Genomic DNA, 23,672 nt, shown 5'->3' with positions numbered 1-23,672 from the left:
ATCCTCCTCCCCGAAGCCTTTTGTCTTCAGCTGAGAAGCGTTTCAGGGCTGTTGCTGGCTCCAGCCTTACATTTCGGTGTCTAGCACAAGTGTGGGAGCCCAGTATGGGGCTTCTGAAAGCAACCCTAATGCAAAAATGAGTGTCCCACTGACAATCATTTGTAGCCTTGTTTCTTGACAATAACAAGGGTGTGTACTGTTTCAGGGAAGCGATAGGGAGATCATTTCCATCTCTACTTGTCTCTAGTTATCACTAAATCAACTTTTAACCTTCTTAAACTTGCTTTAAAAAGCTTTCCTCTTCACAGAATCACAGAATGTTAGGGATTGGAAGGGACCTTGAAAGATCATCTAGTCCAATCCCCCTGCCGGAGCAGGATTACCTAGACCATATCACACAGGAACGCGTCCAGGCGGGTTTTGAATGTCTCCAGAGAAGGAGACTCCACAACCTCTCTGGGCACCCTGTTCCAGTGTTCAGTCACCCTCACCGTAAAGAAGTTTTTCCTCATATTTATGTGGAACCTCCTGTGTTCCAGCTTGCACCCATTGCCCCTTGTCCTGTCAAGGGATGTCACTGAGAAGAGCCTGGCTCCATCCTCATGACACTTGCCCTTTACATATTTATAAACATTAATGAGGTCACCCCTCAGTCTCCTCTTCTCTAAGCTAAAGAGACCCAGCTCCCTCAGCCTTTCCTCATAAGGGAGATGTTCCACCCCCTTAATCATCTTCGTGGCTCTGCGCTGGACTCTCTCTAGCAGTTCCCTGTCCTTCTTGAACTGAGGGGCGCAGAACTGGACACAATATTCCAGATGCGGCCTCACCAGGGCAGAGTAGAGGGGGAGGAGAACCTCTCTTGACCTGCTAACCACACCCCTTCTAATACAGCCCAGGATGCCATTGGCCTTCTTGGCCACAAGGGCACACTGCTGGCTCATGGTCATCCTGCTGTCCACTAGGACCCCCAGGTCCCTTTCCCCTGCGCTGCTCTCCAACAGGTCTGTCCCCAACTTGTACTGGTACATGGGGTTGTTCTTGCCCAGATGCAGGACTCTACACTTGCCCTTGTTATATTTCATTAAGTTTCTCCCTGCCCAACTCTCCAGCCTGTCTAGGTCCCTCTGAATGGCTGCGCAGCCTTCCGGTGTGTCAGCCACTCCTCCCAGTTTTGTGTCACCAGCGAACTTGCTGACAGTGCACTCTATTCCCTCATCCAAGTCATTAATGAATATATTGAATAGTACTGGTCCCAGTACTGACCACTGAGGGAATCCTCTAGACACAGGCCTCCAACTGGACTCTGTCCCATTGACCACCACTCTCTGGCTTCTTTCCTTCAGTTTACGTCCTGTAATTGTTCCTCAGTTGCTTGCCTGGATGTCCTTTTTATCTCTGAGTTTTCTGAATGTCTTTTGTCCCATATCTCCCCTTCATAACCAAGTGTCCTCTTAAGCCTCAATCAGCTGAATCACTGAACCCTCTTCACGTTCTTTCCAAAGTTCTTTATCTTCTTCAAGTGCTCTAAAAGGTCAGTCATCATTATTTTATTTTAGGTAAGGATACATATAGGATCTCCATCCTTATATATATTTTTAAGTCTCTCACCTTTGGGCTTCTCACAGCATTCTGTTTCTTTTTGTAGAAGAATCAGGCTACAGTCAGCCCCTAGGCAGAGAAATTTGTTGCCTGAACGTAACTGGAGCACAGTTGTAGCCTACCACATAAGTAGGTAGGCATCGTTTAATTTGCTACAATCTGGAAAACCCATAGTTAGGTCCAATCTTAACAGTCTGAAGTAGCTGCCCAACAGAAACAAGCCATCTGATTGCTGATCTTCTGATGTGGAGCTGAAATGTGAATACAGCGTGAGGCCCATGAGCAATGCCTGCCCACAACAGGAAGTCCCCACACAAGAGTCTGTGCTCTGCATGTTCCAGTCAAGATCAGCTGCAGGTTCCCAAACTGATTGATGTCTGCCCTGTGCTTTACCAGCTTGGCTGATGCTAGATACTGCTCTTAAAATTTCATAGAGTATTTAGCTCCGTGAGACTGTGCCACTCTTTGTTCTCTTGGGTTTTACCATTTTTGAAGTTCTTAGGTTAATGGTTGGACTCCAAGATCTTAAAGGTCCTTTCCAACCAAAATGATTCTATGATTCTATGCCATGATTTAGGTTTTGTATTAACTGACATGCCCACTCCTCCATAGCCCTGCAGTCAGGCTGGGTGTTGTGCAGGAGCTTGTACCAAAATCCAGGTCTCCGAGGAGCGGGGCATTTTATTCTCCATATAGCAAGAGGCAGTAAAGGAAATGCTTTAGCATTAAAGGTTTGTTTTGAGGAAACAACTTACCTAGATGAACATTGTGAGAAAACCTCCTGGCCTTTCTTACGTTCTGCAGAAGAAAAACAACTCTTTGTGGATGTGTTTTGACAGAATCCAAGTTTAGCTATGATGATGTTTGTAGTTAATTATATCAAGACCATCTTTCTTCTAGCAAAAACACCATTTTTGCATGAGCTACAATTAAATGGAGTTCGATGCTAAAGAACTGACTTGCATTTTTAAGCAACACAAACCAGAATTGCCTTATTCATTGGAGCACTGAGGGAAGACTTGCTCACCTCTTGGTTTGGTTGTAGTAGCTGTAGTGTAGACGTAACGTTACCCAAATTTTATATAGCTGTGAATGATTTGTCTTCAGCTTGGATGCTGCTCAGTTAGGTCATTTCCAATAGTGGGGTCAAGATAAAGGTGAGTTTTTAACTTCTGTACCCAACTGATGCCCATCTTTTTACTTTTCTATGCACACTACCAAGGCTTTTGAGAGTGATGGATGCCACTGAGAAGGTGATGAAAGTACGATGAAGAAAATATGAGAGGAAGTGGGAGCTCATGTGGGTGTTTGTCCTCGTTCATCCACCCTTCTTTGAAAAAGGGTGTGCTGTTTCTCTGGCAGTACACGTTAGAGTAGGGGAACACTGGCTGTCTGTTCTTCTCTTCAATCGTCTCTACAGAGCCCTGGGAGGGACGCAGGAGTGTCATGGTCATTGCTCTTCAATTGGGGTTAGGTCATCCAATATAATAAGGATGCAGGGAAGGGACAAAGTGCTTATTCTTTAGGCAAAATATTCTTATGAGCCTTAGAAAGCATTTGTTTAATTTTTCCTTGTTTTTACGCATTAATGTTTGGTAGCAGTGCTCCTTACTCTAGCTGAAGGACAGTCTTTGGGGAGGCGGGGGGACATAGCCATCTTGTGCTCCACCTTTGGTTGATCTTGGGAAAAGTGGGAGATGACTGTTTTAAGTGCTTGACCTACCATTTATATAAGCAAGGTTTTACTGAATTCAAAGGTTGTTCTCGATGTCAGGGACCTTTTAATTGCAACTGGTTGCATAAGGACTTGCATGTGTTGAATGCGTGAGCAGTGACGGCAGTCCTCTTACTGCCTTCCTTCTGAAACGCTGCTCAACAGGTGGTTCGTGAAGCTGCTTAACAAGACACAGCAGGCGACCAACCAGCTTATGTCCTTTAATAAAAAAAAATAGAACTTTAATTCTAGCAGCTTGTAGCAACAAAATTAAGTCGTCCTTTTAAAATAATAAGTTCATTCATAGAGGTGTTTCTTGTTACACTGCTTTTTCCTGAAGAAGGCGAGTTTAAAGTGGGTTTTAAAAAAAATTATTCTTTATGAAAATATATAAAACTGTTATAATTAAATGTGGATCTGACCTATTGCATTGTTGTGGATCTGTTGTGTTAAAACTCATCTGTGTGTCACTCTGGCTCTCCACCTGTGTAGGAAGCAGTGCCTGTCCAATACTGATAAAAGAAAATGATGTTCTGGTCTTCACAGGCTGGGATATTTTCAGCAGAATGAGCGCTGAGTTTTTGTTCCGTATCTAAAAAGCCAACGCTGATGTCAGTGGTTTGCCCGTAAATGCCAAGAAAAAGCTTGCTTTGAGTGAGAGTCATCACTGACGTGGGGAAACCTTATCGTGCATGGGGGGATGCAGGGAAAAATCTGCCCTCGTGCTTTAGCATTTTGGTAGGAGCAGCTGAAAGGCTGATTCTTCCTGTTAGCCCACACTAACACCGATGGGCTTCCATAACAAAAGGGCTTTCTCATTATTCTCAGTCCTTGATTAGCTGCATCTTGAAACAAAGATGCAAAGCTATTTGTTTGGTTTTTTTTTTTTTTAATGGAAATCCTAACTCAGGCGTGTATTTCATAATGTTTGCATTAAAGAACCAGAAGGCAACACCTGCATGTTCGGAAATGAGAAAGTTCTTTAGTGTAATTTCTCTGTGCTGTTATGGAATGGGAATATTTTGAGGTTATCTGAATTGCTCTAGAAAACTACTTGTGTTTAACGTTCTCTTAAAATAGCTGCTTTTTTTTTTCCCTATGCATCTTAATCATTTTGAATGGATAACAAGAAACATCCTGGGTCCTCATGCAGCTGAGGTACCTGAGTAGATGTGTTATTTGAAAGTAAAAGCCCTGAGAGAGGGGGCTACAGAAAGGAGGGGGCTACAGAAAGCTGTGGGCTACTTGCCCATTTGAATGTATGCTTCTTTTCTTGGACCAGGGTCTGGGTTTCTAATAAACTGCTGAAAACACTGCAGCCTGTGAGCAATTCCTGATATTTTTTGAGAGCTGCTGAACGCTTCCCTATTACAGTTTGCTGTTTAGCTGCTGGTTTTGCTGCGTTTACTTTTTTTTTTCCATGATGGAGGAGGTTTTGTTGCACATTTTGGGCCTTATTGTGCAGCTGGGAGCCCCTTGACTGGTGACAGAAATGAGTTTCCTAGCCTGTTATTAATAACCATTTATTTGCTGTTTAAAATGACCACAATATGTCTTTTTAGTAAAATTATAGCATATACTGTGGGACAGGTAATTCCTAAGAACTTTGTTTCAGTTTCACCTTCTCTTTTGATCTGAGGGAGTTAACACACCGTGGCTTGATTTCTAAATAAATTGGTACGTTAGATCTTGAGCTCTTTGTTAAAGCTCCCGTCTCATGGAGTCACCAGCTGCTGATCACCACGACCGCTGCGTTGCCTCTGCTCTGCCATGCAGTTTCCCTCAGTGGTGCCCAGACCTGCCTTCAACAACATTTGTGCTGCTGCTTTTTTTCTCCTTTTACCGATAATGATTGCCTTCCCTCGCCTCGCAAGCTGGTAGGACACAGCAGGCGCGGGAGGGCAGGGGCTGGCCGCAGGTTCTCCGTGTGGTTTTGGCAGAGGACCAGCCTTCCTTCTCAGCAGCAGATAGGTGACTTTGATCTCCCAGCTCCTCTCCGTGTTTTTAGGAAGCTGACAGCATTTCCTCCTAGCCATAACTGCTTTTATCACACAACTCTCAAATGGCCTGGCTGTTTACCAGCTGGCACCATCTCTACTTGCAAGCGAACCTTCACTTCAGTTCTCATCACATCATCTTGCCTGCTCTGCCCCAGGATCCTCTCCGTCTACGTGAATGGCACCCCTGTGCTTTGACAGGGATTATAATGGGAAAACAATTCTTCCTTGATGCATCCGAGTGAGGAAGAGATATGATGTCTACTGTCCTCCTGGAAGTTCACTGTTTAATTCTTGGTGCTCCTGCTCTGGTTGATGGTTTGTTGATGCTTTGCAGGCTCCAGAGAGAAGGTCCAGGCGTTTGTGTAACCCCACCTTTGCAGTGTATCCCTCAAACACACCCACATGTATTTAGCTGGGTAGCTTTTTTTTTTTCCTTCATGGGGAGTTTTTCATGTATAATCTCAGGATGAGACTTGCAGGCTCCTACTCCATCTCCTCCGTGATTAATTCTCTTTCTGACGATTGAGTGCGCTCTCAGCAAGTTTGCCGACAAAACTAAGCTGTGTGGTGTGGTCGCCACGCAGGAGGGAAGGGATGCCATCCAGAGGGATCTTGACAGGCTTAAGAGGTGGGCCTATGTGAACAGCATGAAGTTCAACAAGGCCAAGTGCAACGTCCTGCACGTGGGTCGGGGCAATCCCAAGCACAAATACAGGCTGGGCGGAGAATGGATTGAGAGCAGCCCTGAGGAGAAGGACTTGGGGGTGATGGTTGACGAGAAGCTCACCATGAGCCGGCAATGTGCACTTGCAGCCCAGAAGGCCAACCGTATCCTGGGCTGCATCAAAAGCAGTGTGGCCAGCAGGTCAAGGAAGGGGATTCTGCCCCTCTACTCCGTTCTCGTGAGACCCCACCTGCAGTGCTGTGTCCAGCTCTGGGGCCCCCAGCATAAGAAAGACATGGAGCTGTTGGAGTGAGTCCAGAGGAGGCCACAAAGATGATGAGAGGGCTGGAGCACCTCTCCTAGGAAGACAGGCTGAGAGAGTAGGGGCTGTTCAGCCTGGAGAAGAGAAGGTTCTGGGGAGACCTTCTAACAGCCTTCCAGTGCCTGAAGGGGCTACAGGAAAGCTGGAGAGGGACTTTTCACAAGGGCATGGAGTGACAGGACAAGGGGGAACGGTTTTAAACTGAAAGAGAGGAGATTTAGATTAGATATCAGGAGGAAATTCTTTCCTGTGAGAGTGGTGGGACACTGGCCCAGGTTTCCCAGAGAAGCTGTGGATGCCCCCTTCCCGGCAGTGTTCAAGGCGAGGCTGGATGGAGCTTTAAGCAACCTGGTCTAGTGGAAGGTGTCCCTGCCCATGGCAGGGGGGTTGGAACTAGATGATCTTTAAGGTCCCTTCCAACCCAAACCGTTCTATGATCACTTTCCCTTGAAGGAAGTTCATAGTGAGATTAGAAAGAAGCATATGAGAAATCTACGTGAGTTTGTTTCCTCAGAAGTATATCAGATCTTCCTTCAACCTGCCTTTTTGTCTTGGTGTCTGGTAAGGTGAGGAGTTTCTTGTACCAACAGCGAGACAGATGGATCAAAGAGGTTCAGTTGCCAGATAGTGCTTGAAACGAGGAGATAGGTGAAATTATATTCCTAGGAATGCCTTTTAAGAAGGGATATATTTTGTTTTGTTTTGTTTTCTGGTGTTTATTGTTTATTCACATGTTTTTTCCTGTGGAAACTCAGGTGGATTTTGGTTGTCTACCCCCCAGCTTGCAAGGAAAGCATGCAAGGAAAGGCTTGCCGTAATTGTGTGAAGTCCAAAGTGAGAAATAGTCCAAGCTGACTCTTTTGATTCCATTATCTTTAATTTCAGTAAAAGCACTGGCATCATCCAAGATGCTCATTTGTTAAAGAAGCTGTTGATTAAAACAACACGAAGAAGGTGTAGGATAGTGATTGAAAAGGAGGCGATGAAACTTGAGTGTCTCCCTTTGGAGCTTCTCTGTGCTGCACAGGCTCATCAGTTGGAGACATCTGTGCAATCAAGGTTTTATTCCTGGCCTTCTCACGGGTGCTGTGACATGAACTGTTCACTCTTTTGTTAAGGACTGCTTATACGTTGTGTATGCTGAAGGTGCTCAGGAGATCAGGGTGGTGTTGCAGCCCCCAGGCAAGAGTGCTGAAGTCTTTCATAGTACTTTAGATGGGACCATCGGAAATGCAGCTGAACTGGCTTGTGAGATCCAGATATTTAGCCTTGAAAGTTCATATTTTTTTCAAACTCTGATGTACTGTTCTAAGGCTGCGAGCAGGGAAACGCTACAAAAATGTTTTCTATCTGTTGTTGATGTAATTTGGTGGGTTTTCTTCAAGTAGAGAGTCGTTTTATAATGTTGTAAATCTAAGATGGACAAAGTAGGACAAGTGGTCTGCTCTTCAAGTTTTGATTTTCTTATCGTCATGAATAAAATTTCATAGAATCATAGAATTGTTTTGATTGGAAAGGGCCTTTAAGATCATCAACTCCAACCATTAACCTAACACTGCCAAGCCCACCACTAAACCATGTCCCTAAGCACCACATCTACATGGCTTTTAAATCCCTTCAGGGAGGGTGACTCCACCACTTCCCTGGGCAGCCTGTTCCAATGCTTGACAACCCTTTCAGTGAAAAAAATTTTTCCTGATATCCAATTTAAACCTCCCCTGGCACAACTTGAGGCCGTTTCCTCTCATCCTAAAATTTGTATGTAGATCTCTCTTAAGTTTCTAATAAATGCTAATGAGATTTTTTTCAGGGAAGGTATTAGGATCAAAAAAGCTGGTTATAGAAATCCAAAATCACTGCGCCCTTATTATGTCTTCAGGTCTCGGTAGTAATCAGCAAAAAGTTTCTTTGCAATGAATGAGTGAGTGACATTTAAAGCTCCATCTGTTGCCTACGGTGTGGTGCCTCACGATGTGTTTCAATGGGTGATGGGATGATTAATTTTGGTTCCCATTCATGCCGCGTGAAATATTCTCATAGCGGGGAATGACTCCAGCCCTTGCTGAACTGCAGCATGTGTGGTGCTTGTAGGAAACCTCAGCTGCTGTTTACTCCTAGCTCGCTCATCGAGAAAGGATCCAGGCTGCCTTTGCATTCACCCACGCAGCTCCGTAGCAAGCTATGCAAAAATACTGGCGACTGTGGTGTACTGACCTGCCTGCTTTTGAGGGGTGGCTCCATCGGCAGTGCCACTGCACCTTGCTTTTCTTTACGGACCTGTTGTGAGCAGAGAACTGGCCTGTCCCCATAGGTGAGGACGACCTTCTGATCTCAAGGTGAAATAGTGGCCTGACTTCTCCATCTTGCTGTCCTTCAGACTGGCTGCACTGTGATGCTTAAGGACATTGTGTAATTCTAGCTCAAGATAAACCCTCCTGGGATCCTGGTCCTTGCTTTGGGAGAGTAGAGGTAAGAATTAAGTAAAGCAGAGATAATGAAGTGCTTCTCCTTGCTGTCCCGCAGCACCCCACCTTCTCAGCTCTGCACATCATCCTTTATTTTGCCTTGACATGGTACAAATTCATAGGGGAGCATGGCAGGACCATGCTTTCATCCTGTCCCCGTGTGATGCTCAGGATGTGCCGCAAAGATGTTGGTGTCCTGGGTGCTGCCACACCAATACCTCCTGCTCCCACCACCTGCGCGGGGTCCTGGGCAAGTTTTGGGGCTCCTCTAGTACAGCCTGGTGAAATTTTTTCTAGAGAATAAGCTGAATATAGATGGTAATGTGGGGTTTTTTCCCCTCATCTATTAATTTCTGCTTATCTTTGGGGCATCTAGCATGCTGTAGATTAAAACCAGCTAAATCCCAGGCACTCCGAGGATGCTGTGCTGCGTCTCAGTCCTCTTCGTTCCGCTTTACACACAAACACGCTGCTTTTATCCTGGCGCTGCAGTCAGATACTGCAGTAGCTTGTTTCTATTATTAGCTCTGATCTCACCATCTCTTAACGTTTTGGTGAGTTTTGACATTTTTGGAAGTAAAAGCCCTGCTGGAAAAAGAGTTCCTGGGCTGCCCAGCCACTGTGCCAGCCGGCAGAGGGGACACTGGCACCCCTGCCCACCGCTGCTGGCACCGCACGGACACAGCAGGCACTTCCTGGCGGGGAGGAGGGACTTAATTCATAATAATCTTAACGACACTCCAATAACACAAGTCTTCCTTCCAGAATAAACCACCACAAACGCTCCCTTGGCTGCACTTGACGCGAGCAGTTGCTCCTTGCCTCCTTTCTAGCCTGATTTCAAGCAAAATGAAGGCAGTGGGTTTTAGAAATGGTGTTTCGTGGCTTTGAAGATGCAAATATAGGAAATGTATTTCTGTAGGAAATAGAAAATATCGGAAATTTTTAAAAAATTGAAAAGCTGTTTGCCAAACAGCAAGGGCAGCCCCCCAGAAGTAAAGTCAGTGGAATAAACACACGATTTTTTGCTTCTGCCCAGGGATGTAGGCAGCTGAAAATAACGCTTAGAAGGGGGAGGATGGTGCACACGCTTGCTCAGCATCCTGCAACTCGTGCCGTGCCGGGATGGTGCTGGTTCAGCGGGGCGGGATGGGGTTGTCACCGACGGCAGCAACTGAGAGCTCGGGGATGCTGAGCCCAGGCTCTTGCATTATTTTTTCGTGTGTGTGCTCAAAGGCTGACATGCTGCTATTGGCAGAATCTGACTGGAGGGCAACGCTTGCACGCCAGTAATTAGAAAGTGAACTCATTAGTTAGAAATAAAGCCCAAGTCCGGAGAGGATGGGAGATGGGGAGCGGGGGGAGAGGCTGAGTCAATGGTTTCTGGAAAGCGCTGGCCAGGGAGGTTCAGCCGCAGCCGTCCGGAGGAGCGTCCCCTCCCTGGTGTGCAGCGATTTGGAAAGGCACCAGGGACTAGAGAGTTACTGGAGGAGCTGAAATGCTCTTTTATCGGGGGTTTGTGCGCTCCCATCTCCTAAGCTCGTTCTGTCACAGGCACATCGTGGTATGTCCGTACTTTATATACTGTTGGGGCTGGTAGGGAGGGTGCTGCTGGGCTTCCTCCAGCCTGGAGCAGACACTCATCCCCGGTGTTTTGCAGCAGATTTGGGGAGGTTGATGCAATTTCTCCCTTCAAGCAAAGTAAAGAGGAGCAGGGCGACGGGGAAGGAGCGGTGCAAATTCAGTGGGACTCACTCCGTGCTGCAGGGGGGGAGGTCTCGGGGAAAACGTTTCATACACTTTCCATTTGAAGGTGGTGTTGTCTTTAAAATGTCAGAGGGGCAGTTTTCTGTGCTGCTTAAATGAAAAAAAAAAATAAAAAAGAGTCTTTCTGGCAACAGCTTTTGATTTAAAAAAAAAACCTGGTTTGGGAAATATTTTTCAAGTTCAGCTGAAGTAAAGGTTGTGCTGAAACGAGATTTGAATTTAAATCTTGCTTCAAGTATCCCGTGTCCGTCTCATACTGAAATTTTGTTTTAACATACATTTTAGTGTGTTCTCAGGACTGAATCCTTCTATGTTTTAGTCCTTTAACGACTTGCATTAAAATGCTGTATCAGAGAAGGGGAAGAAAGTACAGTTGTTACTGTTAGTTTTATTTAAATATGTATGCACATATTTAAGTGGTGTCACCTTCCCCTAATCCCTTCCAAAACGCTCAGCACTTGTCAAGAAGTTATTTTCCGTTTTGGAGCACGGAAGAAACTCAACTTACGACTTCTCCAATAACGTGTTTATCTGCAGCCTTTATGTGAGATGATTTTCACGTCCAACTTTTTTCTTTTTGTAGAAAACTCACCCTTGCTTTCAGGTTTGAGCTTCTCAGTTTATTTACAGTAAATGTGTTGAACAACTTAAATGTATTTAAGATGACTTCCACTCAGCGGTGTTATGGACAAGCTGCGAGATGTCCAATTTACAATCTCAACCATGAGGCCGCTCCGTGCCAGCAATCGATGGGGACTAGAATGCTTTAGGTCTTAATTAACGTACAACACGCAGGCAGTCTTTGATGCATGGCCGTGTTTTATTTATTTGGGGAGGGAAAACCAGCGGAGTGTTTCAAACTTGATATAAAAATAATGGTAACTTGACCGTGAAAAAAAAAAAATTCCCTACATGCCGAGGTTAAACAAAAAAAAATTAAAAAATAAAATTCCTCCCGTTTTCTCCTTCTATTCCTACGGGGAAGGAAAAGGCAGGGAGAACATGAAATAGTTTATTATTCATAATTGCAATCTTGTTCTTCTAATTCATGGGTTTGGCATTTCTTATTAAAACTCTGAATATAGTCTTTGTGCTTTTGCTAACGTCATGAATCCGATTGTATTAATATGTTCTCAAGACAGAACCTATAAAAGCAATTTTCTAGTCTACCATCAAATATTCGTAAGAATACAGGCTTGTTTTTGTTGTGATGATGTGTTCATTAAGCAGAGAAGGTTTTATTGTTTTCGCGAGGGCTCCGTAGGTCAGAAGCGCTTGCCGCTTCTGTGGGGAACTCATGGCATTTCAAATAGGGGTTTTTTTGAGACCAAAATAGTAAGAGTCGGGGATGACGCAGCCTCTGCCGGGAGTCTGAATGGGAATTGTGGTCGGGATCTCTGCAGCTGGCGCCCTGTATGTCGGGCGTTTCAGGGGGGATGAGACCCTTTGGATGGGAAATGGGAGGTTTGTCAAGTTTTCTTGGGACCGTTAGCCTGCATGGTGCAAGTCAAGGCTCTTACTAGGGAATAAAGCAGGAGTCATTTATCACAGGACACAAGTAGTAGTGTATTCCTTCTGAAAGTGGATTTATTTTAACGTGTTGAAAGCTTTTATTTTCTGCTTTTAGGAAACACAGAGTTTGGATCATAAAGGTTGCGTGTAGGAAAACACACACGGATTTCAGGGAAAATTGTGTTTAGCTTAACTAGCGTTGACAAATTCAGTGAACTGTGGTGAAGATAAACAGATTTACGTGGAGACCGGGTAAGCGGGAGCAAGTGACTGCTACCTCTGTATTAGTAACGCTGACCTTTAGTCCATGTGTATAAAAGATGGGAGATGTTATTGCCAGGTGCTCAGAAATCTCCAGCTGGACATAAAAATAGTCAGTGCGTTTAAAAGGCTTCTGATTCACGGAGCGCGCTGCGCTGTTTGGTTTACTGACTCATTGAGTTTGATCCTCCAGGATTAACTGTTTTGAGCTCTCCTGGAGCCTTAGGGGCTATAAAGTTGCATTAAAACATACTCAGGATTATCTTTGGGGAGTTTTGGAGCTCTGGGGTATTTGTCTGTAAATTTGGGAGGGGGTACTCCCAAATTTAGGAGGGCTCCAGCAATGCTGTGCTTGTGTCCGTATCCGGTGCTTGCCTGGCCATCGTTTCCATGTGGATCCTGTGCATTGCTGATGGTCACGTGTGTCCGTGTCCTTACGCTGGCACCTTGCTTTCCAATCACTGTAGGTTTTATTTGCTGGGATAAGAGAGAGACGAATTGGACAGTTCTGTTTTGTTGTCTTTTAAATGTGGATCTAAATAGTGCTGGGAAATGGCTGCAGCCCATGGAGTTCCCCTGGATTCACCACCCCATGAAATTGCTGCTATTCCAGGAATAATCACTGCGTGTCTTTCGTACCGTACAGTAATGACATTAGTAATGCTCAGGATATAATATCCATATGCAGATGGTTGAAATGGATTTTTGATAGCCATAGTGCATCATATTCTTGAAGGGGGATTGCTTTTTGGGGGCTTTTTTTGTTTGATTTGTACAAATACATGTTAGTTTGCATTAGGACTTTTTTTTTTTTTCATAGAATCATGGAATGGTTTGGGTTGGAAGGGACCTTAAAGATCATCTAGTTCCAACCCCCCTGCCATGGGTGGGACACCTTTCATTAGACCAGGTTGCTCAAAGCCCCATCCAGCCTGGCCTTGAACACTGCCAGGGAGGGGGCATCCACAGCTTCTCTGGGCAATCTGTGCGGGTGTCTCACCTCCCTCACAGGAAATAATTTCTTCCTAAGATCTAATCTAAATCTCCTCTCTTTCAGTTTAAAACCATTACCCCTTGTCCTGTCACTCCGTGCCCTTGTAAAAAGTCCCTCTCCAGCTTTCCTGTAGCCCCTTCAGGTACTGGAAGGCTGCTAGAAGGTCTCCCCAGAGCCTTCTCTTCTCCAGGCTGAACAACCCCAACCCTCTCAGCCTGTCTTCCTAGGAGAGGTGCTCTAGCCCTCTCATCATCTTCGTGGCTTCCTCTGGACTCGCTCCAACAGCTCCATGTCCTTCTTATGTTGGGGGCCCCAGAGCTGGACGCAGCACTGCAGGTGGGGTCTCACGAGAACGGAGTAGAGGGGCAGAATCCCCTCCCTCAACCTGCTGGCCACACTGCTTGTGATGCAGCCCAGGATACGGTTGGTCTTCTGGGCTGCAAGTGCACATTGCTGGCTCATGGTGAGCTTCTCGTCAACCATCACCCCCAAGTCCCTCTCCTCAGGACTGCTCTCAATCCATTCTCCGCCCAGCCTGTATTTGTGCTTGGGATTGCTCCGACCCATGTGCAGGACCTTGCACTTGGCCTTGTTGAACTTTATGCATTTCATGCGGTTGTTCTTTCTCTCCCCATTTTCTGTATACAACCGACATAGTAATGGGATTTTTGCTGTCACGGAAACTCTTATCTTACTTTCCCAGGACACGTCCTGTTTCCCACAGTCCTTGGGACACCCAGTGGTTTCAGATTACACCTCTTGCCCCATACACCATGCTGCTGGGGCACGTAGCATATAGATATAGGGCTGTTACGGGGTTGCCCGTGCTTGGGCAGTGCTGGAGGAACCCAAAACGTTTTTCTGTCACTCTGAAATCCTGGATCTAATTTAGAGCATCGCATCTGAGATGAAGAAGTTTCTGAAGCGATAGTCCATGAAACGAGATACCCTCCTCAGGGCTGGTTTTGAGCTGTCGGCTCCCACTCGTGTGCGGGGAAAATGGATGAAGGTTTATTTTCTGTGCGAGTGGCTGCAGCAGTTGCCATAGGGATGCTCTGTGGGCAGGAAGGGGGAAGGGGCTGACCACAGTACCAACCATGTAGGAGAGCATCGGCTGTTCCCGAGGAGGGCTTAGAAACATGTTTAGGTGCATTTGAATGGTTATCTGTAGGCGAGAGCGTGGTGTTCTCCCCAAAATCCTTGACTGTGACTCGGTGATCCGTGGCGAGGAATCCCAGCTCCGGTCCTGCAGGGGAGAGAGGGGAGCGGGGAAAAGGCCACAGGAAGGAAAGCAATGGGGAAGTGGAGGGAAGAGCTTGTGGGTTAAAAAATAGCAATGCTTCCAGTAATGTGACCTTTTGCAGAAAACGTTTCCATCCAAAAAAAAAAAAAGGTTTCCTCCTCCCCAGCACAAGCTGGGCGTAAGGAGGGGGAAGCACGCTCCCTTTGCACCCATCCTGCACCCCTGCTGCTGGCTTTTGGGGGTCGTACGTGATGGTGCGGGCAGGGGGGACGGCGTGGTGGGGCACTGGGTGTCCGCTGTGGCCCTGGGCTCGGCGGGCGGGTGGGCAGCTGTGGAGGGGTGCCTGGGCACCTGGGGTTTCTGGAGGAACAACCAGTGTGGGGTACACGAAACCACGACCCCTCCTCTCCAGAAATGTTAAGAAACTCGACTCACGTAATTCTGTCGCTGTAACACCTCCCCCCTTCTTGTTTGCATCTTTATTTTCAAATAAAAGCAATTTTTTTTTTTTACTGTGCTTTCCATTTCCTACACTTCTCTGCTTTTGCAGGAGTAATGTTTTTCTCCCTGAAACTGGCTTTGTTTCAGCTGTTTGTGGACTGAGCAAAATTTCTACATTCATCTCTTAGTTCATGATTATTACTTTTTTTCAGCCTTCAGCTCCAGCAGCATTGGCCAGGCGGTGCTTCTTAAACCCCACCGCTTTGCTCAACATCCCGCTTTCCAAGGAGCTGTCATCTGGGATGGAGTTGCTTTTCCCATAGTCCCTGTCCCTGTGTTGTGGCCTTGCCCTTGGTGTCAGGGCAATGCATTTTGGTTTACATGGGACCACCTTACAAAACACCTCAGATTTTTCTGAATTCCTTCACTATTTTAATTTTATTTTTATTTTTCACTGCACCTCTGTGCTTCATTTAGCTTCAGATTTTACCAGCACGAACTTCTTACGTATTTCTCAATTACTGGCAAAAATAAATAAATAAATGGGTAGCATTTGGGGAAAACCCTATTAAAACTCTTTTCTCTGGGATCGATGATACTAATGTCCTGATAGAGGTTACATGTGGGTACTTGCTGGGTATGGCTCTGGTTCTCCCTGGGGATGGCACAGAAGGATGACAGTGAAGGGTCCTCATTTATTTCTAACAATTTACAGTTGATTTCAGGTGACCACTAAGGACACACTGCTTGGAAGGACAGAGTCAACTTGTTCTGTGCTCCTGTCTCATGTCCTTGAGGAGGTGGCTGAAATCAGACCTAGGGTTTAATGATCAGGCTTGAAATGAAATGGGTTTAATTTTGTATAATAATAAAGTTCCTCTTCAAGTACTATTTTCCCAGGTGACATACAGGTGATGAAAGCTGGTGGTCCATCTTAGTAAAACTTTTCCTTAAGCTTTTTGTTTTCCGTACTTTTTCCTTTTGAATTGGAGTTTATTTCACCAGCTAGTTTGTTTGTAGGCAGGGATAAATCAGCTGTTGCTGTAAAAGGCAGTAAAACTGACTTTACTTTTGCTTTGGAAGGATGTCCATCCTGCTGGCCTCGTGGTGGTTTGTACCAATGGTTTTTTAGTTGGGCGGCATCTCTACCCCTGTGGGATCTCGTATCCTTCCCCAGGCGCATGCAGGAGCCCCGCAGACATCCCAGCAAACCCCGGGGAACCCTGTCAACGTGGGGTTGGGTATCTTAACAGATGGGTGACTGATCTAGCTTCAGTGATGCTGCTGATGCTCCCTCCCAACCTTGCACAAACACATCTTAAATGTTAAAAAAGAAAACACTAGATAAAATAAAAACCCCAGCCAACCAAGGGAAACAAAAAAACCAAAACCTTTATTTTCCAATTTTGTTGAAGCTCAATGTTTTTGAAGGGTTAGCCTCTTTTATTCTGCAGATGGTGTTCATTGAAAGGTATCAGAAGAGTTATTGAGTGATTGCCCTGTAGAGAGAGGCATTAAATGTGACAAATGTGCGGAGTACAAGTGAAACACAGAGCTGTCATTCAGGTGGAATTCAGAAATTTTTAGTCATTCATGGGATGGCAGTGATTTTTTTAGCGGAAACAATCTGAATTCAGTTATTACAAAGGTGTTTTTTGTAGGTGTCTGTTGCTGCCCTTTATTTATGACAAGCCCCTTGTCTTCAGGGAGATGCTTTTTATGTAAGCAAAGAACTGATCTTTACTACACCAATAATCAAGGTGATAGTTTTCCCTTTTTTCTTCTCTTCGCATACATCTCTCATGATAAGGCTGAGTTACGCATCCTCTTGGTACACGTTACTATTCTCTACCTTAGTCTTGGTTGTGCTTCAGGTTTGTCCCAGTTGGAGTTTGAAGGACAGAGGCAAGCCTTTGCATAGTCACCATGGGGGCACCTGGTTCCTATCACTGCCTGCGATCTAGTCTGTCATTGAAGCGCTTAACAATTTTTCTCAGATGCTTCGCTACCCATTTGCTTGTGGCTAAGCTCCTTCCCAAAACTGGTTATAAAGGATACAGCACATAGTGTTTTTCTGCTTAAGTTTTTTAAGGTGGGACGCTCTTGTTCCTGACTGTAGGAGTCCCTCAGTTGATCTGTCGTGAGTCAAGGCTGAGTCTTTCTGTGAAGTCTTAGAATAATCTTTATCCTTCTTGTTTCAAGTGATGCTAGAAAAGTGGAACAGAGATCTATGTTTTGAATACCCAGATGGGGAATGGGTATCGAGAAGGGTCATGTGTGATGTGTTGAAGTCTTTGCTTTTAGAAAACGCATGTATTTTTAGGAGTTGGTAGTTGGAGGAAAAGTGCTTGAACTCTGAATTCCTGTAGTGCTTTTTTACCGTTTAATAAATGGTGTGAATTTAATGGTGCTGTTCTTGATTCAGTCCACGGATCCTCAAGGTCTTTGCTGAACGCAGTGTGAGAACTAGATCCCAGTGTAAATGGGGAATACACTCATCTCTCCTCTTGTGTTTTCACCTCATAGTTGATGTGACCACAGCACTGCCCTTGCAAGTTGCCCCGACTTCAGTCCCGATGGATCTGCGCTTGGACCACCAGTTTTCCATGCCTGTGACGGAGCCGACGCTGCGGGAGCAACAGCTCCAACAGGAGCTCCTGGCGCTGAAGCAGAAACAGCAGATCCAGAGACAGATCCTCATCGCCGAGTTCCAGCGGCAGCATGAGCAGCTCTCCCGGCAGCACGAGGCCCAGCTGCACGAGCACATCAAAGTAAGTGATGGGTGAAAGCATCCCCTTACCAGGAGGAGATCGTAGAATAGAATCATAGAATCATTTTGATTGGAAAGGACCTTTAAAATCATCGAGTCCAACTGTTAACCTAACACTGCCGAGTCCACCACTAAATCATGTCCCTAACCACCACATTTACTTGTCTTTTAAATCCCTCCAGGGATGGTGACTCCACCACTTCCCTGGGCAGCCTGTGCCAATGCTTGACAACCCTTTCAGTGAAGAAATGTTTCCTGATACCCAATTTAAACCTCCCCTGGCACAACTTGAGGCCATTTCCTCTCATCCTATCGCTTGTTACTTGGGAGAAGAGACTGACCCCCACCTCGCTACAACCTCTTTTCAGGTAGTTGTAGAGAGCAATAAGGTCTCCCCTCAGCCTCCTTTTCTTGAGGGTAAACACCCCCAGTTCCCTCAGCTGCTTCTCGTCAGACTTTTTCTCCAGACCCTTCACCAGCTTTGTTGCCCTTCTCTGGACTCTCTCCAGCACCTCAATGTCTTTCTTGTAGTGAGGGGCCCAAAACTGAACACAGGATTCGAGGTGTGGCCTCAGAAGTGCTGAGTACAGGGGGATGATCCCTACCCTAGTTCTGCTGGCCACATTATGTCTGATACAAGCCAGGATGCTGTTGGCCGCCTTGGCCACCTGGGCACACCGCTGGCTCATAGTCAGATGCACAACCTGATTTGGGCGTGGAGATACTGTGCTGGACTTGGTAACCCCCGTTTAAGAGAACGATCTTTTGTAAAGGAATGTGAGCACCAAGATTTAAAAGGGGGATAGAGTGGAGAAGAGGAAGCAAGGTAAGCTGGGGTCATGTTAAATGTTATCCACCCATCTGCATGTATTCAGAAGTCCTGTGCCCCACTGCCAATGAGTGGCTTGCTTTCCCTGGATTTGGGAAATTTTGGTAGAATTTAACCCAACAGGAGGGCTTTTAGGTTACCTGTTACTAATATCACATATTTGGGAGTAGAATGGCATATAACCTACTTGCTGGACATATACCGTCAGCGCAAGGTGCAAACCAAACCTTTGGACTTCAGTGTCCCTGCAGGAACAGGGAGCGCAGATGCAGCAGGTGTGGGTAGGTCTGCACACGGTGAGGTTTTTCAGAGTTGCACGGTGCAAGTTAGCACCTGCTCTGTCGCACGGGATGGAGAGGAAACGTAACACACAGGGTAAGTAGGAAGTACAGTTTAGAAGATGGCTGTTGCATAGATACTGTTGCATAGTAAAAATGTTAGACATTATATAAATATTTCACAGTGATAGACTATTGCTATGGTAACATAAGCTTTCAGAATTGCTAATATGCTCCCTTTGCAAAGGGGGATTAGCACTGCACATGGTATATAGCGCTAATGTAGTATTAAAATGCAACCTCAATGCAACCTTATATAACTTTAATTTTAATACAAAATACATATCAGAGCGGGGAAGATAGGATTAAAAGTTAACGATGTGTTATTTACAGATATGAGCCTGGGTTTGTAAGAACAGTTGCTGTTTGAAGAGTGATTAACAGCAAATGCCTGTGTCCTTAGTGGGTCCTCTGTGTTCTCTTCAGGACAAAGGTCTGGGGAATGTGTAAATACATTTATGTATACACTCATATGTGTGCGTAATAACTGTATATATATGTGTATATGTATGTATACACGTGAATCTGTGTGTACACATTTGTGCGTGAGTAACACAAGATTTACAGCATCTGCAGTTCACGTAGTACATTCAAGAAGAAAGGATGGGAAATATCTGTGAAAAATATTTCCCTTATTTCCTTGTCATTGCATGTGCCTTTAGATATTTGCCTACTAAAAATAAGAAAGGGTCATTCAGCTTTAATGGACAAGCTCTAAGCACTGATGGTAGGAATGTGTTTGCTCTCATTTATGTTACAGCTATGACTGATTCTGGTAAACGTCTGCGTTAGAAGGAAGTAGAGATCTAATTTTGATAAGCCAGTTAGCACAGTATATCTAGACCATTAGGTAATGAAGTTCTTCCTCTAATGTGTAAGCTTGGCTAGATGAAAGACTTAAAATAGGAATGATATAATTCTCTATGAAAAAAGATGACCTACTAGGTGATCTCCTATAGTAGTAAGTGTGTCATCGTGCCCAGAATTGCTTTAAAAATAAAACAGCACATTATTGAAATTAACCCCATTATATCTCACAAATAAAATAAGTCCCAAACCATACACTACCGTGTCATCATGATGCACTTTTTTTGGGAAAACATGCTTCTTATGTTTGTGTTCATAAGTCAGCCCACATTTAGATGACTCTTAGATTAAACCAGCTTTCAGAAACTGGCAGCTATGTTAAGTGCAGTGACTGTAGGTGCAGGGAAGCTGTTATTTTGTCCCGACAACTAAAATTTATAACCTCATATTTGGACTTTGAACTTGGAGCTGTTCAGCTCTTTTATGGCTCATGAAAAAAGCTGGGGTGGGAGGGCGGATATTAAAGCAAGTAAAAAACTTTTATCCTGTGTAAGTGAAGCGCTAGGGTTTGAACTGTGAAATTTGGTGTAGAAATAGTCCTAAATGAAGATGCAGAGCTCAGGGTGTGTAGTACACGCCCCATGTGCACACGTGCATGCGTGCACACCGTGCTGCTCCAAGCGTGCAAGGGAGGGCTTGCTCTTGCGTGTACAAGATCCTTGGATCAAGGAAGTGCTTTCTGCTGCTTCTCTTCTTGTCTTTTAGTGCTGTGGGCAGGGATTACACGACACGTGACCTTGCCTGTTTTGTGGAAGGTCTAAGCAGACGTGCTACTGCGTGGCGTACCTCTGGCGTGGGGAGGAGCAGGAGTGGGGATGCGGTCTGTCATCTTTTCTCTTTACTCAAACGCTGAATCTTTAAATTTAAATACATGAAGGAAACAGCAAATTCTTGACATCCTCTTTGGAAGCTCAGAATAAGTTAGCTTCATTGGATGATTGGCTTATGGTGTCACTGATGAGATGAAGAATTTCATCTGTCACCTGTATCCCAAGCAAGCTGTTCAATATGCAGCAATCGTTTAGCCTGAGCGATGTAGCTGTGAGATTCTTCAGCTGAAAGTGTTTCGTAGCGTGAGTTTATGGTATTGTAATGAAGGTGTCACGAGTCCATGGCTTTTACAAACTTTTATTCTCAAGTTTCTTCCCAGGTGAAGACGAAGTCTCACTTTGGGTAAGAAAAGGCTTGGGAACCTAAACCTACGCATATTTCTGTTGGTTAACATTATATTTAATGAATAGAGTGAACTTGCAGCTTGCCTTCTTGCAGCAGCAGGTTTGGTTCTTGGACATCTTCAGTGTCTTTGGGGTTTTTTGATTCAGAACGCAAACTTTCAGCAGCTATTGCAAAGTGATTGTGCACCTTGCAAACTTACTTTGTTTCCAAAAATTCAGGGCTCCTGCAGTTAGGTTGGAATTTTTGGCATCAGGACAACCTCAAAATCTAATGAAACAAACAAAAAATTTAAAATGCAAACATCAAAGCTCTAAGCTTACTCTGATGTCAAACAAAATGGCAGTTCTTTGACATTCTCCCTGGCACTGGTTTCCTTGGAGGTGATCAGGGCCTTCATTAATCATAGCATTAAATCCTGCAATTGCTTTGTAAACTAATTCTGCAAAGTGGGAAGAATTTCTGCATCTTACTATGTTTTGCATATCTAGCACTATCTAGAATCAATTAATTTGGCTGTTTACATTACAGCCTAGCATCCACCATTTTAATCAACAGGTGCAAAGCATTTATTGGTTCATCCGTTTGTGTACCTGAGCAGCAATTTCTATGCTTTATCCTGCCTTATGCCCATTTCTAAATCCTTTTACTTAAGATTCCTGGATTGTAAGCGTCTTTTTGGATATAGCAGACCAGCACCTGGGTACAGTTACATATGCAGAGCAAACATTGCAGTCGGTCCCTCATTTGGCAAGACGTTCAGGTTCAAGTACCTTTGCGCTCTTCCACTTACAGATGTTGAATAATTTTGTCGACGGCAATTGAGTGGCTGGGCATCTGCTGCTAAAAGTCAAAAAAAAAAAATTTTGATGCATTTCTGAAGCAGCTCTTCTATCCAAAATTCTGTATTTTGAACAGATGTACGTACAGCCAGCATTGCTAAGTTACAGCCAATGGCACTTTGAAGATTTTAAAGAGCTTACTCATTTTAAATGTTTAAACTCTTAGCTAGTACAACAGGAATCACATTTTGTGTTTTTCTTTTGTTACTTTGGTGTCGGTGTGAACAGAGGAACTGTTCTGACTCGATGTGAATTAAGGGGAGGAGTGGATATGTCTCCCTTCCACCCCCTAAACAAAGTGCTAGTATAAGAAACATCTTAAGGTCTTCTTAAGTAAATGAAATTTGGCTTGAAAAATGCTGGCACATCTTTCTTGTTTTTCTATTCAAGTAGATAACTTTTTCCTATTGAAGTCTGAAGTTTTGGCATTTTCCACAGCTTGGTTTTATTGCAGCAGCCTGGTTTTAATTGTCTGATCTAGTGCAAGAGGAGAAGATGGGGTGGTCACAGTCCTTCTGGCTGCACCTGCGATTCCTTCCCTTGTCCGCCCCAAGCACTCCTTACTTTCATAGATACTGTATTTTGGAATAAAGGACCTCTGTATAAAGGTGGCAAATTCCAGAAGATCATGCAATTTGGAGAGCCAGGCTACAAGTGAAATAATATTTGTGGAAGGGAAGTATAATGGACGCGGTTTTAGAGCTCGGCACATGGAGGGAGTGGGATCGTTGCATGCGGGGAGTAACGAGAGAAAACCCTGACATGTTTAGGGAAAATAAGCCGAGCCTTATGAAGAGTTCACACCATATGGAAATAGAGAAAACTGTCTTTCACAACTACGGCGCAGCTTTGCAGATTGCTGAGGCTCGACGCCGGAAAGTGGTGCAGGAAAGGGAGCCGGAGGCGGTGAGCGCAGGAGGCTACTGCGGGCTGGCTGGAGGCGGAGGCGATGGCTCCTCACTCCTGTAGTCGCTTACCTTCAGCCAGATGGATTTTCCACTCAGGCCTGCCTTGCCAGATGTGTAACAATATTTATAGCCTTCAAATCTGCCTTCCTAAACAAAAAACAAGGATGGGATAAGGAGCGTGGCGCCCAGGCCGTTGCTGGTGAGACGGCGGAAAGCCTCTCTGCAGGTCCCAGTGTGAGCTTTGCTTGACCTTTGATTGCGAAGGAATCGGCAGTAAATTTTTTCCTTTGTGAGTCACTCATTCCCAGCCAAGATCAGCTGGAACTTCCCAAAAGCTTTTCCATTTGCCTTCTGGTTGAGGGCCGGAGCGAGATGATTGAAGAGGGGCAGGATCCGCACTTTGGCAGGGCGAGAGGCACCTCGGGTGGTGTGAGCTCAGCAGAGAGGCGAAGGATGTGGTGGGTAACGTGGTTAATCTCTTCCGTCCCTGCACTGCCCGAGCTCGGAGCAGGGCTCTTCCCAGCTCTGGCTGTTTTATAGCTAAAGCCTGGAAACTTATTGAGGATGCTGATGCATGTCAGCATTAGCACATGACAGCACCCACCAGAAGAGTTCTGATGGCAGTACAAGCAAGCAGCTGAGCCTCACAACTCCTCGTGGACCTGAAATCCTAACGTGGAGGCATGCAAAGATGTGAATTCTGTCGTGCAGTGCTTTTCCTGGTTTTCCCATCATCTGAGAAGAGCGCATTTGTGTGCATCAGGAGCAGAGGGAAGGCGAGGCTGTACATGCAGCCTGTACAGGATGGTCAGGGGAGGCATGGATTTGTGTATAAGCAGCCAAAGGAGCTTTGTTACGACATTCGCTGAGGAGTGATTCTGAAATTGTTTTCTTTTTATCAACACAGCGATTTCCTACATTTAACAGTATGCTGTGCTGCATAATGGCTGTATGCCAATAAAT

At 45.1% G+C, this 23,672-nt stretch overlaps 1 protein-coding gene across 16 annotated transcripts in view; it reads left to right on the top strand.

Annotated features, from left to right (window-relative positions):
* The window catches only part of HDAC4 (histone deacetylase 4), a 291,798-nt gene that overhangs the window by 141,824 nt on the left and 126,302 nt on the right, over nucleotides 1–23,672 (top strand). For all 16 annotated transcript variants that reach the window (XM_068408262.1, XM_068408263.1, XM_068408269.1 and 13 more), the window contains one exon: nucleotides 17,509–17,753. In XM_068408262.1, the coding sequence (XP_068264363.1) occupies nucleotides 17,509–17,753 (245 nt within the window). The remainder of the gene's footprint in view (nucleotides 1–17,508; nucleotides 17,754–23,672) is intronic.

The sequence above is a fragment of the Nyctibius grandis genome, chromosome 9, assembly GCF_013368605.1.
Source record: "Nyctibius grandis isolate bNycGra1 chromosome 9, bNycGra1.pri, whole genome shotgun sequence".
Classification (NCBI taxonomy): Eukaryota; Metazoa; Chordata; class Aves; order Nyctibiiformes; family Nyctibiidae; genus Nyctibius; species Nyctibius grandis.
Note: the sequence above shows the minus strand (reverse complement) of the source record. Positions and strands in the feature narration are given on the sequence as shown.